Here is a 16,668-nt window from a genome sequence, read left to right as displayed (position 1 = left end):
AAGGAATCGCAAAATTGGAGAGCTGGACAGCCAGTATACCAAATCATATACAGAATAGTCCTACATGAAATACAGAATAATCCAGGTGGGCAAAGAAGGCACAGACGGGAGAAAAAGGGTAGAGACAGAGATGCTGATAAGAGCCTACAATCTATAGTCTAAGATCCTGAAACCTTTCAGAAATAACTGTGTATGTTGATAGATCTTTAATTGTATTTTAGGGCCAAAAATATATGTTGATCCACTATGAAAAAGTGCAGTATATGTAATTTCATGCTGCCTAAGGAGCTCAGCATGTGTACATTGCCCTTACATTGGCTTAATAACAGGAAATCTGTTGTACCCATGGCAAAATCATTTTCTTTTCTACTTTAAACACGTCTTGGGGCTGATTCTGATTTGTACGAATGTGTTAATGCAGACCAAAGGGGGCGTGCTGTCACTCACTATCGACAGCACGCCCCCTTTGGTGCGAGACCCCGAGCTCTCTCCGTCGTGTGCATGCGCATTCGCACAACATCGACCTGCTTGCGAGCGTCCTTTGCTCGCGAGCGGGTCTGAATGACCCCCAGAGTTCCATGAAATGGGCATTTTTAGGCGGTAACTGGGAGGCAACCAAGCTGTCACACGGAACTTATACGTGTTGTGGACATGTTGACCGACTTCACGATCATTCCCAGATGGATCTCTTGCAGCCAGCATGGGGCTGGTGTAAGTCCCGATACCAATGATAATGGCTGTGGCTGCTAATGTAAGAACAGTAGACGTGATAGGCTTCCACATGCAGTCACACAGATTTCTAGTGTACACGTGCAGATTCTCGTATTACCATACTGTAGTAAGCAGACAGCCGCAGTTAGACAGAAATTTGCAAGTATTGTGATTTGCTATAAAGCCATTTGCTTTTTAGTTTAGCAATCCTTTCCTGGAGGTGCTTATGTTAATATGTTGTATTCCTAGTAACTGTATACTTGTCGCAGTGAAGTGGGCAGCACAGGTGGCCGATAACGCAACTTGCGTTGAATTGCTCTCCACCCCCCTTGCTCCCCAGTTCCGGTAATCTTGGCATTGCATAGCAGAAGATGGGGCCACTCAGAACCGGCCACCTCCGCCAAGCCCCGCCCCCTGCAGTGCCGACCTGGCTGCCTCCTCCTGGAGGAGGCAGCCAAAAGGTCAGCAAGTATGAGAAACAGAGAATATCTCTACCATTGAATACTTGTGTTTTAGAAATAGGAAATGTGATCTTTAGTGAACATTTTTTTAATTTCATCAATTATTCTCCTTCTTTTGTTCATATTGTGGTTCTGATGATCATGAATAATAAGAGTGTTAGGACATCCGTGTGACTGGAACACTTAGGAAGCTTTCTGTGTTTTTGTTTTTTTTACACTTATTGAGCATTTGCTGGTGGCGTATTTTCCCCTGCACATATTTGGATGCTGGGCTTTTCCATCCAGAAAAGTGCAGCACTTAGATGGTTCCGTAGTGAAATACTGTACAGTGACACAATAAAACCCTGTAAAACACCACTGTGTCACTTACCTTGATCCTCTAGTTTAAGGCATCTATATTAATAAAAGGCCCCAATTTACATGTACATCAGGTGATCCAGTGATTTCTTTTTTTTATTTGCAGAGTTTAGAGGAATCTCAGTGTAAGTTGGAGGAAGCAAGGGCAGACTGTGCTGAGAAGCAGGATAAGAACAGGCAGCTGAAATCCCAATTACGCGAACTTGAAAAGAAATACGAGACTCAATTCCAGGTAAAAGAACTACATTTACTATCTGGTATTTTACTTGGATCTGATTATGAACTAGTTCTGTGTGTCCTGGCTGCGCCCATCCAGTGTACCAGTCATAGATAAATCAATCCTAATGTTTGCAATTTCATCTAAGATATTGGCTTAGTTACTGTACTATTACTATATGGTGTAATGGGGCAGTGGGGAATTCTGCTTATGTAAATGAAGAACATGGCCATGCTGCAGTACAGTCCTTACTTCCTGGGTTGTGACATCACACATGTATTGTCCCACAATTGCACATAGATTAGTGAGGCAAGGACGGCATCTGTTGTGGGATGAACAGTTATTTGCTGAAGATAATGGACAGACCTTAGAGGACGTGGGCTGGTCAATCAATTTTTTATTTGATATGTAGTTCATCCGTCACAATGCACGAGATTTTGTACACTGATGCAGAAACAAGATTGTATTTGGTAAAACAGGGTAATATAATAATCCTGACCTATTTCTTTTTAGTGCTAGAGCTGAAGATGTTTTAGCCCCAGAAGACAGAGAGATAGTTACACTGCCTCAGAGGTAGTGTCATTCCGCACTTGCCCATTAATTTTAATGGGACACCTTTCGCACAGTCTAAGTCAATCTTTAACAAGAAGCACATTAGTATGTAATGATAGCCCAGACATCCCATGGGACTGTGGTCATTATGTGTAATAAGCATTGCACAGCTCTGCATGCTACATGAACTCCAATATAATAGGGTTCCTCTTTATACCTAATAAACAACAGCCTCTCACCATTCTCAGTGTGTCTAATTATTTCTGTGAGTTTTTGCTCTGTCTCCCCATTCTGCAAACCTGAGAAAATATAAGATAACAACAAGCAGGGCTGTTAAGACAGCCGAAGGGCCCAGATACTGAAGGGGCGTGACCAAATCCAGGAGGCGTGGCCACGCCATCTCCAGAAATAAAATATTGGAAAATACTATGCACAGCGCCAGGAAGCAAAGCCGCACTCTGAAAAGGGGGACATTTTTCCCCCTCACCAGCTGGTCTGGACCCCCCGCTTAACCCCTCCAAGAGGCCCAGGTAAATAGTACCTGCTCCTCCCGCTCTCAGTGCCCCTGACAACAAGTAGAAATGTGATTGATATGCGCACAACTCTGAATCACTTGTATTTGCTTATACTTAGTTCTGGAGCATGTGCAGTGCAAAAAGATGAAAAATAGGCTTCGCAAATGGGCATATATTCAACTCTGTATCAGCCCCACTGCCTCTAAATATGGGTCCTAAAATTACAGTCACTATGTTACAAACAGCTGAATTAATGTATGGTACAATGTAGAATAAATGCTATAAGAAACAGCAGCTCTTTGTGGCAGCGTTGCTCATGCAGGGACTTCTTACATTATTACAGACTCAGGAAGAAGAAGCCAGTGAACTGCGAGAAGCATTTACCCAACAGGTCAGTGACCTAAATTCCCAGCTTACAGAACAAAGCACCAGAATAGCTTCTCTGGAGAAGATCCTATCTGAGAAGGAGCTGGACCTGCTGAAGCTGCGGGATATTGTGTCTTCTATGAAGGCTGATAAGGAGGCGCAGATGTTGGCTGTAGAGGCTATGAAAGAGGAGCACAATAAGGGATTGGCTGAACTACAGCTCCAGCATCAGCAGGACAGGGTACACATTGCTTTTAATCCCATACATGGTACTTTTGACCATCATAGATATGTCACAAACCCAGCTAATGCATCTCCATGTCAAATATATAATAAGCCGTGAAGATTGGTGGCAGATACTGTAGAAAGGAAGCTACACAGAAGCACTGAGGATTTTTTGTGGCAACTGATAATAATAAAATAATAATTTAAAGGGAATAAAATGATAGATTGTAAAGAACTGGGTTGTGGTAAATAAGTGTTCTTATAGTGCTCTAGTAAACTGTGGCTGAGAGGCAGGGAGTAGTGTTCCTACCATTACACATTCTGCAGCTCAGGGCTGGTTCCCTCAGCTCACTGTGCTGGCATCATTGCTACAAGTCACTCAGTGTGTGTTATAATCAGGAGTGTGCACATAGTGGGCCCATGAATCAGTACAGGGGTGCGATAATAGATTAGCTGTAACCGCACAGGATTATTGAATTGGGCTACAATCACAGTGAAGGTCTAAATTATGTTTTTCTTCTCAAGCTATTGACAGACTGGAAATGGAGACGTCGTATATAACATATTACCAACTATGCCAGTGAAAGTTTCTCTGCTGCTGTATGCACGTTGTTTTCTGTACACTCATCTTGATTCTTACTACATGTGTTTAATGATTCCCTGATCTCTGACACAGATCCAGAGACATCATGTAATATAGGGTCTTACTGTATTGTAAAACATTTTATTCTTCAGGACCTTCATATTGGAAAACTAAAGGAAGAGATGCAGAACCAAAAACAAAGGGAAGTCCAACAGGTGAGTGTCTACCCGTGTTTTCTCTGCAGGTTTATACTGTACAGCATTTATCATTTATTTATTAAGTATTTTACCAGGAAAAAATACATTGAGAGTCACTTCTCATTTTTAAATATGTCCAAATTACAGACAAAAGGCACACAACATAAAGTAAGGCTAGATAACACTACGGAAATCAAATAGCCATAGAAATGAGCATACATATTGGGCACACAACATAAAGTAAGGCTAGATAACACTACGGAAATCAAATAGCCATAGAAATGAGCATACATATTGGGCACACAACATAAAGTAAAGTTAGATAACACTACGGAAATCAATTAGCCATAGAAATGAGCATACATATTGGGCACACAACATAAAGTAAGGCTAGATAACACTACGGAAATCAAATAGCCATAGAAATGAGCATACATATTGAGCACACAACATAAAGTAAGGCTAGATAACACTACGGAAATCAAATAGCCATAGAAATGAGCATACATATTGGGCACACAACATAAAGTAAGGCTAGATAACTCTACGGAAATCAAATAGCCATAGAAATGAGCATACATATTGGGTACACAACATAAAGTAAGGTTAGATAACACTATGGAAATCAAATAGCTATAGAAATGAGCATACATATTGGGCACACAACATAAAGTAAGGCTAGATAACTCTACGGAAATCAAATAGCCATAGAAATGAGCATACATATTGGGCACACAACATAAAGTAAGGCTAGATAACACTACGGAAATCAAATAGCCATAGAAATGAGCATACATATTGGGCACACGACATAAAGTAAGGCTAGATAACACTACGGAAATCAAATAGCCATACAAATGAGCATACATATTGGGTACGCGACATAAAGTAAGGTTAGATAACACTACAGAAATCAAATAGCCATAGAATCAGCATACATATTGGGCACACAACATAAAGTAAGGTTAGATAACACTACGGAAATCAAATAGCCATAGAAATGAGCATACACATTGGGCACACAACATAAAGTAAGGCTAGATAACACTACGGAAATCAAATAGCCATAGAAATGAGCATACATATTGGGCACACAACATAAAGTAAGGCTAGATAACTCTACGGAAATCAAATAGCCATAGAAATGAGCATACATATTGGGCACACAACATAAAGTAAGGTTAGATAACACTATGGAAATCAAATAGCCATAGAAATGAGCATACATATTGGGCACACAACATAAAGTAAGGCTAGATAACTCTACGGAAATCAAATAGCCATAGAAATGAGCATACATATTGGGCACACAACATAAAGTAAGGCTAGATAACACTACGGAAATCAAATAGCTATAGAAATGAGCATACATATTGGGCACACAAAATAAAGTAAGGTTAGATAACACTATGGAAATCAAATAGCCATAGAAATGAGCATACATATTGGGCACACAACATAAAGTAAGGCTAGATAACACTACGGAAATCAAATAGCCATAGAAATGAGCATACATATTGGGCACACGACATAAAGTAAGGCTAGATAACACTACGGAAATCAAATAGCCATACAAATGAGCATACATATTGGGTACACGACATAAAGTAAGGTTAGATAACACTACAGAAATCAAATAGCCATAGAATCAGCATACATATTGGGCACACAACATAAAGTAAGGTTAGATAACACTACGGAAATCAAATAGCCATAGAAATGAGCATACATATTGGCCACACAACATAAAGTAAGGCTAGATAACACTACGGAAATCAAATAGCCGTAAAAATGAGCATACATACTGATTTACAGTTAAACATAAAAATTTGCATCTGTGCACTACTGTTACTCTTTATTTTGATTTGCGTGTGAATTAAGGTATTTGCAATGTTAAACCGAGTATATAGATACATCCAGCGCTAAAATGTGTCCATTATCATCATCCACTCAGAAACTGGTGCCAGGTCTATGGGACACACAAATGTATACATAAGGTGTATCTTACAAAAATGCATGTTTAGATGATGGACTTACAGCTCCATGGAAATCCATAGCATTCCCCAGACCCGTCGTTCCAAGCGGAAGGGGAAAGAAGATATGTTCAACCTGTAATGTGGATGTAAGTTATGTGCAGTGTGATGTATCTTACTCCAGGCACATTTTTACAGGGCACAACTGTAAATTAGTCCCAGTGTGTTCTGCAAATGGAGAGTTCTGTAGGATAGTCTCACCCAATAGATGTCATTAATCTTCTGTTACATGAGAGGTTTCTGATTCTTATTGTGTTGTGCACATTAAGTTTGCAGAAAATATGGACCAGGTGAAAGCAAAAGCTCTTAAGGATCAAGCTGAAGCTCTGAAAAAAGAAATGGATACAGTTGTAAAGTCTCTGGAGGTAATGTACTAGAATACAATAGACGGTAGTGTATATTCGCTGACCTGCTATAGTCACAATGCAGGACCAGGTTATACTTTGCGTCTCCTGCACCTCTGACCATACCTGCAATGAGCAGGTATAGGGATATAACACAGGTATGTGAGCTAATGGTAATGAGGGCTGGCTTGATAAATAATACAATGATTGGAGTTTACTAGTAATGCGGCGTGGGAAAATGAAAAAGCAATATAACCTAGCATATAGCAGTTGCCCTCCTGGGGTCCTCAGCCATTATGTATAATCCATATTTCAGCTGAAAGATAAAGACATTGCAAAACTGAAGGAGACTCTCAAATCACAAAAAGAATCCATGAAGAAGCTAGCTGCAGAACTGAAGCAAGAAGCAAGGGAGATGGTAAGATGGACATGGATATTATAATTTTTACCTAAATCTAATACATATGGGTATATATACTAAAGTGCAGGTATTTAGAAGTGGTGTTGTTGCCCATATCAACCAATCAGGGGCATAACTATACCTACGGGGGCCCCATAGCAAAAAAATGTACAGACCCCTCCCCCCCCTCTCAGCCTACCGCCCCCCCCTCTCCTCCCGTCAACCCTCCTTGGCCTGAGTTTCCCCCGCACCCTCCTCACTCCCCAACTAACCTGATCCATGGTTGCGCTGCGCAGGGCAGGCGCACCTTCTCTCCCGATTTGCTCCATCTCACTGACTGATGCTGGGAGGAGGCGAACACGTCTTCTCCCAGTATCAGTCAATGGGAAGAGGCGGAGCTGACTGGGAAGACGGACCATGGAGCGGGGGGGCCGCGACCACAGAGCAGGTAAGTGGAGTAGAGGGAAGTGAGGAGAGTGCTGGGGGAGTGAGGAGGGGAGGGCCGGGCCCCGGGTTGGTCCGGGCCCCATAGCAGCCGCACCCCCTGCACCTACGGTAGTTACGCCACTGCAACCAATCTCATTATAGCTATTCTCTTTTGGAAGGTGCTAGATAAATGATAAGTAGAATCTGATTGGTGGCTGTAGGCAGCAGCTCCACTTCTAAAAACCCACACTTTAGTAAATAAACCCCATATAATTGCTCACCCATTGTGCATCAATATAATCTGTAAAATATGATTTTTGCATTTTAATATTCTTTTTCAATGACTATCCTGTGTTACGGTCTATTCTTTGACAAAGGTCATCTCAGTTATTGAAGCGTGTATTACTTCTATGTACTTAGCATTCAGTAGACATGACTGCCATCTGCCAGACTTCTTTAAAAAAAATTTAAGCACAGTCTTTCAGCTGCAGCATCAGGACCAAGTCAAGGTCTGTAGCTGTTTAACAACCAGGGATATGATTATTATTTCATAAAGCTTTTACTCGTGTTCTCTTACACAGACATTGCTTTTTCTTTATATATTTATGTGATAAAGTTGAGTTTGCAGAAGAGGAATTGGCCATGATTCCTATAGGACCTAAAGATCTCAATACTCCGATCTCAGGAGCTGATTCAGACCTGGACGCTAAGAAATGTTCGTCTGTAGCTGCCGATGGTTCGCATTGTGTGCATGCGTATGCATGGTAGTGCGCGTGCTCGAACCGCAGCGAAAGATCGGGAAGCGTACGCTCGCCCAGCATAGACAGCCCACCAGAGTGAGTAACAGGAGAAGCCTTTGTGGGTGGTAACAGGGGCTGGCCACTAGAAACGGGGGAGTGTAGATGTGAACGCAGGTGTGCCTGACCGAAATAACGCCGTTTCAGAGGCGTGCATAATTAACAGGCAGTATCATACTACATGTCACCTGGTTGTATTTCACACTGAAGTGATCGCAGTGCTTGAGGTAGGGTATAGTCTACCTCAAGCGCTGCGTTCGCTTCCGATGGTACCCGATGTACCGATGGTTGCATACACTTCCTGGAGATGACGTGCGATAGTGAGCGTCTTAAGACAGGCTGGTGGGCGTCTGCATACACAAAGCGATCGCACGGCCAGACATAGTGGGCTTGCTTAGCCTTGTCGTACGTTCGCATGCCATGCCGTCACTTTGCCGAATTTGCAAACGCTTGGAACGAGCGTTTGCATCTTGCGACCGGGTCTGAATCGAGCCCTCAGAGTGTTGCATTTGACACTTATATTTTTGTGTTGGGCTGTTTCCTGCATATCAGGTGCACAATACTCTACTGCATGAGCAGAAAAAGTGGGACAGTGAGAAGAGGGATGCACTACAAATACAGAGGCACACAATGGAAGAGGAGAGGCTGCTAGAGCACGCAGATCTGCGGGAAGCACTGGAAAGGGAACGCCGCACGTCTATGACATTGGAAAAGAAATCTGCTGACTTTCAAAATGTAAGATTGCTATATAACCCAAGAAGGTGTTATGGGGTAGTGAGAAGAGCACAAGTGTGGGTCCACTTAGATTACATATTAAGGCTATGGAGCTCTGGGCTCTAAAGGGTAATGTATAATACAGGCTTGTTATCCTTTTATCATGATCCCATCAGCAGACCAGCACTGGTTTTTAGGATGGCTTCACGTGAGCTACAGTCTCTCTGTCATTGGTCTGCAGTCCTTGTCTTGCTTTAGTTTCTATTAGACCAGTGGTTCCCAAACTGTGCGCCGCGGCACTACATTTTTTTCTGAATTTCTCAATAACAAACTTTTGGCTTAGGGGTGCCGTGAAAACAATGTTGATTTATAGGGCGCCGTGATTCAAAAAAGTTTCGGAACCACTGTATTAAACTATAAAATCCTAAGCACATAAATAAGTGAGTGAACTAATTTAACACTTGTTAACTGTTACTTAATCTAGTCTTCCCGCCAGACTGTTTTAGCAGGGCGCCGCGCCCTGCCCGATTTTAGAACGCCAAAATGCACCCTACCTGCTGGCGCCCTGGTTAAACAGCCTGCCAGGTATGCTGGGTGCCATCCCCACCTGCGGGTCGCAGTGTCCCGCTGGGGGGAATTGCAGTGCAGCGCTCACCGCCAGTATATACAGTAGATGCGTACGGCATCCATTCACAGTGAGGGGAGAGCTTGGCGGCTGCCCAGCATGTACGTAAATGCTGGGTGCATCTTAAGGATATGCCCCCTTTTCTCATGGCCATGCCCCCTTTTCGGACGTGCCTTTGGCTGACGCAACAGTGCCCTTTTTATGGCCCGCGCTCTGCTCTAATGTAAATATTTAGCACCTAAGCTGCTACTACTTACTGATGTAACACTTTTTAACACATTACTTGCTACTTTTTACTAATGTAACATTTTTAATACCTAAGCTGCAACTCCTTACTGATGTAACACTTTTTAAAACTTGGTTAAACGGTTACGTATCACTCACTGGTGGTGTTCTGGGGCGGTTTGGTTGTATAGACCCAGGGGGTCCCATGTTCTGGATTTGAACCTTTGGAATGTTAGGGAGGCACCTGATCGGTCACCGTGACGTGGTAGGTGGGCTTGCATTTTTGGCCAAACATACTAAGAACCTCATTTGTACTCCATGTTAAATTGAAGCGTTTATTATAACTGTTCTGATTATCAGTGTTCTTCGTGCTTAGAGTGTGCACCTGCATTTTCCTTTTTTCTGTGTGGCACTACAAGTCTTAGCATGGTAGCACCTCTTATTATGTTTAGAAATAGGGTGTGCAATCTAAGGCCTACCCCAATCCTATTGTAGCCTCGGGGCTCCTCTGTATCCCCCAGGGAACGTATGCAACAGCCGAACTAGGAAGCAGTGTGATAGCGTTATGCTCTCACACTGCTTCCAGCTCTTTGCCAGGACAGGCTCTTATTGGAGCCAGTCTCCTGGCAAAAGATTGTTAATAAATTTGCGTGAAAGTATTCATTTTAATTTTGCTAATTTACGCAAAAAAATATTTATCACATCCACATTAAGTTGGCCCCATGGAACTAGAAATGAATTTTTCCATATAAAGCAAGCCTAAAAGATGTAACGCGTTTACTATTGTACTATTAAACCTATAGGCCTGGTTTTTTACACCACCACCAATGACCTGTGTTCCCCTTATGTTGGGGACTAGAGATAGTGTTGCACACACACACACACACACACACACACACACACACACACACACACACACACTCCTGATTCTTATATATTTTATCAAGTAAATCTATATATCCTTTTTATATGTTGGAGTAAAATAAGACTCACTAGTTTGCCTAGCACGTATTTAGTTTTCAGAACCCTAAACTACTCCGCTCCTTACAGCAGAACATGGGAGTACACACTAAGGGGTATACATCAAAATATTATTTGCGGTATAGCCTCCGAAAACAGTTTCCAGAGCTACCCGCAAATATTAAGCATCCCTTGAATGTATGTACGGGAAATAACTGTTATATTCTCCCGTTTTCTACCACAAAAGCAGCTCCCATAGGTTTCTATTGCGACTGCGAAATGGTGAAATTTACCAGCAACTAATGGCATCTTCAGTAGCTTATGGGGTACGTTCTGCAAAAGTCTCCAGACTTCTCCTCTCGCACATCGCAGGACATGATAAGAAAATATAATTATAGGTAAATTCACAATGATTTATAAATATAATAAATATGCCCCTAACAGAGATGAGATGGAACAATTCAACATATACCAGCTTCTTTAGGAGGCAAAACACATCCTCTTTCCACATCAGCAATAACGTTATGTATTAAAGGCTCAAGTAACCTACCGTCAGTAATATCCAAAAAAAACGTTAATCAACCATCAGTCCCTGGAGCTTACAATCTATATTGCCTATCACATGCACACACACTAGGGTTAATTTTTTGTCAGATGCCAATTAACCTAACAGTATGTTTTAGGACAGTGGGAGGAAACCAAAATACCTGATGGAAACCTACACAAACATGGGAAGAACATACAACCTGTACACAGATAGGCCATGCACCACCTTTCTGCCCATGATATTTAAAAAATCCATTATAACATCGAAAACAATAAAACCATATAACATACCACAAAAAAAAAGATACAAAACCGTAGATAACGATAACGTTGGCACTCAGGGAGTAAATGGCAGAAACAAGAATTGAGTGAATGACCAACGTTTCCATGCCTCTGTAGTGTCGTCAGAGTTACCATGCAAAAGCATTGAAAGATTGGCCATTTACGCAATTCTTATGTCTGTCATTTATTCCTTGAGTGCCACTGTTATCTACTATTGTGTATCCTGAATGTTGGGACAGTAGTCTTAGAGACACTGGGTGTGGTGACTGGGTTAGCTTCCTAGACTATAAGGGAATACCTATTTACTTACATGTCATTCTTAGAATTGCATAAAACAGAAATCGCAACACAAGTGCCCCCCAGGAAGACTTCTAGTTTCAGCCTATGCAAGTGCCATTTGATGTCATTCTCCATATTCCTGCATATAACATTTATGCTAACCTCTAGCTAGTGATTGTGCTTTTGTTTGGTAGATTATTCAGGAGCATGAAATTCACCAGCGTTCCCTACAGCGGGAGAAGCAAGAAGCCTTGGATGAACTACGTGCAGTCCTGAAAGAAGAGAAGCAAGAAGAGATGAGGAGGCTTGAGGACGAACTAGCACAAGTATGGTCTGAATCTTGACTGAGTACTGAAAGGACATCAGATGGGATGAAAGTTGGAGTGATAGCTGAGTTGTGAGCTGAAATGAGAGAAGGAAGGATAATGTTATTAGGCAGTATATTGGAGAGCGGTAAGACCAGATCTGGTCCAGGAAGGAAACTCCGTTACATCAATCCTCAGATGTTTCTAGTGGTTTGGAGAAGTGTGTTTAGACTCGTACCAACAGTAGTGTCATATCAGATGAGGAAGTTAGAGCCAGGAAAGAAGGAGCTCTTCACCTAGCAAAAGTCTTTATACAGGGAATGGGATTCCAGAGCCCTCAGATCCTCATTGTAATGAGTTCTTGTGTGGTTTTAGGTAGTGTCCGCTGTTGATGAATTCTGTTATGGAACCCAGAAAATAGAGGAGAAAATACTATAGTGTACACTGTATATAAAAATATATTTAAGTAGTGCAGGCAATTGTGCTCACCTGTTATAGGTAATAAAGACGCTTTGGACAAGATCACACCATTGTCTGCTGGTGACTGTTAATACAACAATATGGTCAATGTTGAATCCATTTTTTGTGTTCTCCAGTTGATAGAGATTGTTATAGACCATGGAAGTCCCAGGAGAGAAGACATGGAATTACAGTGCACACTGGTTGATATAGGCAAGGTCATTTATATGCATAGGTATCAATACATTTCACATTCCCGATGGCCGGTTGTGTTTTTCATGGAGACTGGAGGTCCCTAGAAGTGTTTATCAGCCAGGGGTACAGGGTATCACTCCAAGGACACTGCAAGGATAAAGCAGACTTCTCCCAGCAGTTTCTGTGCTCACTGGCCAGCTTCCCGTCTAATCTGCAGTCATATTGTATTATACATTGGGGCATATTAATTATAACAATAGACGGAGGTCCCTTTTAAGATCCAGATCCACTACACTTAAACTTCCTATTGTTTATATGAGAAACATACTAGTTCTTTATCATGCAAATGTTAGAACTAGGATTAGGAAGGTACAATTCTGATAAATATCTTTTAACAGAGGAAATAGTTTTTACCTTCAACGTATTTGAAGGTAAAAAGTCGCTCGAAAAGACGCTTGGCGCTCTGTGTTTTGTGTAGCGCGACTTGTAGCGTACAGAGGATAGATGTATGTGGACACTGCAGCATAGAAATGTCAGGTGGTGGCAAGTTGGGAGCAATGTATTGAGTTCGGCAGAGATCCTTAAGGAATATTGAAAGTGAATTGCTCTGTCTTTATTTAATACTGGGCGTGCGTCTTCTGGCCAACGCAGTTATGTATTTTTATAAATGACAGAACTCACACACCAAATGATTTATTTCTTTATTTAATCCTGTATTGAAGATTAAAACAAAAAATAAAAATATTGATGTACAAAATGACATCGTCCCTTTCCGGGCCTCAAACCCGAAGTGCTGGCTCTGTAAGGCGCTCACCTTATCCACTCATCCACACACGACAGCCATATCAGCAGTGCCGACATTGTCACAAGTGTGCTACAGGAGACGCACAGTCAGTTTGTGATTCAAAGATGCCTCTTTATGGGCTGAGATTTGTGGTTCAGTGATGAGTTCAAACAACGCTGCTAAAATCCCACTACTAATTTCTAAGGCATGCCATCACACTGAGTGCCACACATCACTGCCGAAATTGGCGTAATTGCACGGGTAGTCTTTCATAAAATTGCCTGCCGTGCAGAATTACTACAATACTGTATTAAAGACTTTGTTTACACTGTGGAGTACTGTACAGTATGTGATTGGCCTGCCTGTCAGGGCTTACTGTACTATTGTATTCTGTAGTGGCATATCCATCCACTGCTGTATTATTCACCACTGTAGTTTTAATCAGTGGAGCACTGGCCACCCAGCGGTGAAGCTATGTACTGCATGCCGTGGATATTGTCAAGTCTCACTGCGCATTACCACACCGAGCTTTTCTCATGCCGCGACTTAGAAGCCTGTATGGCGCACTATGACCAAAGATGTAGCAGGACACATCTGTACTTCTAAACTTAATCCTTATGATTTTTGTTGTGGCTCACAGAGATCTTTTACGTTAATAATTGTGAATAATGTAAGAGGCCTTTTTATATTTGGTTCCCTTTTAAGGCCATGTGGCTGTTCTATCCCTTTATAATGGTGTTCCCTGGGCACTTTAAGTGGTAATACTTATCCAGCTACAAATCACTGTAGGTGCTGTATGAAATGTTTCTCAATGTAATCTCTCACGTGTGTATTATTCAGGCAACTACGTATTTATTTAATTCTTTAAGTAATGACTAGGACAACACATTTGGAAATGGGACATCAAACTTGGAAATGCAAATTTCCACGTTTCTCTCTTGTGTTCTTGGCTACATTAGTTGTAATGACTTTATTCTAATTAATCAATTAGCAGATAAATAATTCTTCATCCTATTATAATTTATACTTTAAAATGGGTGAACTACACCCAGCCCATGGCATCATTCATGGACATTGGCATGGAGAGAGTGGGAGTTCTTGGCCAAGATGGACATTAGGCCGAATTCAATTCAATGCGCGGCCAGCACTTTAGTTGGATTTCTCCTCGCATCACACGGGGATGTGGGAGGAAATCCTTTAGCCTGCCCAAACAGTGCAGTGTATTGAATAGCTGCGGGAGCTCCCTCCCGTGGCTATTCATCTTCGCATTGAATTGAATTAGGCCCATTGCATGGTTGGATGTGGCACATTATGTAATGCTAGCATCCAGTCATATGATGCACAGTTCTGTCAGTGCTCTCTGCCTTATTCTCTCCTGTCCATCAATCCCTTTATTTATTTCTTAACAGTTTCTTATATAGTGCAGCATAATCCGTTGCACTTTACAATTGGAAACAACATTAATAGAACAAAACTAGGTAGTAACAGACAGACATAAGGTAAGAGGGCCCTGCTCGCAAGCTTACAATCCCCTTTAGTTCTAAAGTGATATCTTCTGTATTGAAGAGCTAGGCAAAGTTTAATCATCCCTGTTCTATAGCCATAATAATTAGCATTATCAGAAAAATCATTCATCATAGGGAAAGAAACTGAGTTGATGATTTGTTTAGGAAAAGGAGCGGGACATTGAGCGCCTGAAGCTGAGGATGCAGCAGCTGGAGGAAGAGCAGCACGTGCTCAGGGCTGAAAAGAATGAATCCATTTTCAGGGAGAGGGAGGCCCTGGCTCAGGCTGAGCGAGCTGAAAGAGCCCTGGCCAGGGAGATCAGTGCGGCTTGTGAGCGCATCCAGTGCACTCCTGGGAAACCTAACATGCAAAGCCCATCGCGGAGCAAACACGGGTAAGTGACCTCTCACAGATGACGGAGAGAAACATGGGGACTTGTGCAGCAGTTACAGAGAGTGGAACATTATATCATATCAGTAATGCTACATATCATTACCGAATCCTGGCTTACAATGATACATACAGGCAACATCCGGTGATTCAGTGTATGATAACACTGAGCAATCTCTCTTGCAGAAGCCCCTCTCGTCTTTCCACTAACCAAGCTTTACAGATGCTGCACGGAGTAAGTGAAGAGACCAACCAGCTATTTCATGAATTACAACAGGAAGTGGAAGCACAAAAGCGCACTGTCCTACATGTGCAAAGAGAGAAGGTAAGTACACTGTCAGCTACCATGGGAGAAAGGGGCAAAGTGCCTGTCCTGTCCCACGATAGTCCCATTGGTGTTTGCTTTAAAATAGAATAATAAAGAAAAATTAATAGTCAAACAAGTATCTCCTCCTTCCTCTTACCCCTCCTTTGATGATAAAATCCTACTCAAAATGTTACTAATTGTGGTATCTCACCATTATGTTTTACTTGAGAAAATTGGTCTGGTCGTGTATAAGGAAAACCATCCATTAATACAGCGGTAATAATGATTTGGTGCTTCTTAAAGAACCCTATTGACCTGTGCATTTATCTCCATTTTAGTTGTATACTGCTTATTTGTGCTTATAGTTGTTTACCATTACAACCAAAATAATGTTCAACATGAAAAAAAATGTACTATGGAATCCATTAGTTGTGTTTGGAAATCCAAATTTCTCTCTTGTGTATTGAACAGGAACGTGAGTTACAGCAGATAAAAGAGCATTGTCAGCTGGAGAAGGAAAAGGCTCTGGAAATGTTAAAGGAGAGACTCATACAGGTGTATAGAGTACACATGCGTGTTGTCATTTATGGTGCGTACACACTGGGCGATAAAGTGGACGACTGAACGATAACGATATCGTTATCATTCAGTCGTCCACTTTATCGTCCATTTTTAACACCAAAAGATGAACGATGACGACGACGCGCGTTCCCGCGGGTCGTTCGTCATCATCGTTCATCGGGCTGACATGCAGGCCAACCTGACGATCTCGTCAGGTTGCTGCATGTCAGGGAATGGGGGAGAGAGCCCGGCGCTGAACGATATCGTTAATGATATCGTTCAGCGGCTGTGCTCAATGTCATGAACGACATTGAGCACAGCCTGCCGGGGACAACACTACACGATA

At 42.0% G+C, this 16,668-nt stretch overlaps 1 protein-coding gene across 4 annotated transcripts in view; it reads left to right on the top strand.

Moving 5' to 3' along the window:
* LOC148521486 (uncharacterized) overlaps positions 1–16,668 on the top strand; it is an 89,154-nt gene that overhangs the window by 58,607 nt on the left and 13,879 nt on the right. For 3 of the 4 annotated variants that reach the window (XM_088475184.1, XM_088475181.1, XM_088475180.1), the window contains 10 exons: positions 1,636–1,761; positions 3,157–3,420; positions 4,140–4,202; positions 6,487–6,582; positions 6,878–6,979; positions 8,737–8,919; positions 12,010–12,141; positions 15,229–15,458; positions 15,641–15,779; positions 16,233–16,316. In XM_088475184.1, coding sequence (XP_088331310.1) covers positions 1,636–1,761; positions 3,157–3,420; positions 4,140–4,202; positions 6,487–6,582; positions 6,878–6,979; positions 8,737–8,919; positions 12,010–12,141; positions 15,229–15,458; positions 15,641–15,779; positions 16,233–16,316 — 1,419 coding nt within the window. The remainder of the gene's footprint in view (positions 1–1,635; positions 1,762–3,156; positions 3,421–4,139; positions 4,203–6,486; positions 6,583–6,877; positions 6,980–8,736; positions 8,920–12,009; positions 12,142–15,228; positions 15,459–15,640; positions 15,780–16,232; positions 16,317–16,668) is intronic. The other variant, XM_088475183.1, reaches the window with a different exon arrangement.

This window comes from Taudactylus pleione, unplaced genomic scaffold (assembly GCF_031769625.1).
Source record: "Taudactylus pleione unplaced genomic scaffold, aTauple2 ptg000162l, whole genome shotgun sequence".
Taxonomy (NCBI): domain Eukaryota; kingdom Metazoa; phylum Chordata; class Amphibia; order Anura; family Myobatrachidae; genus Taudactylus; species Taudactylus pleione.
Note: the sequence above shows the minus strand (reverse complement) of the source record. Positions and strands in the feature narration are given on the sequence as shown.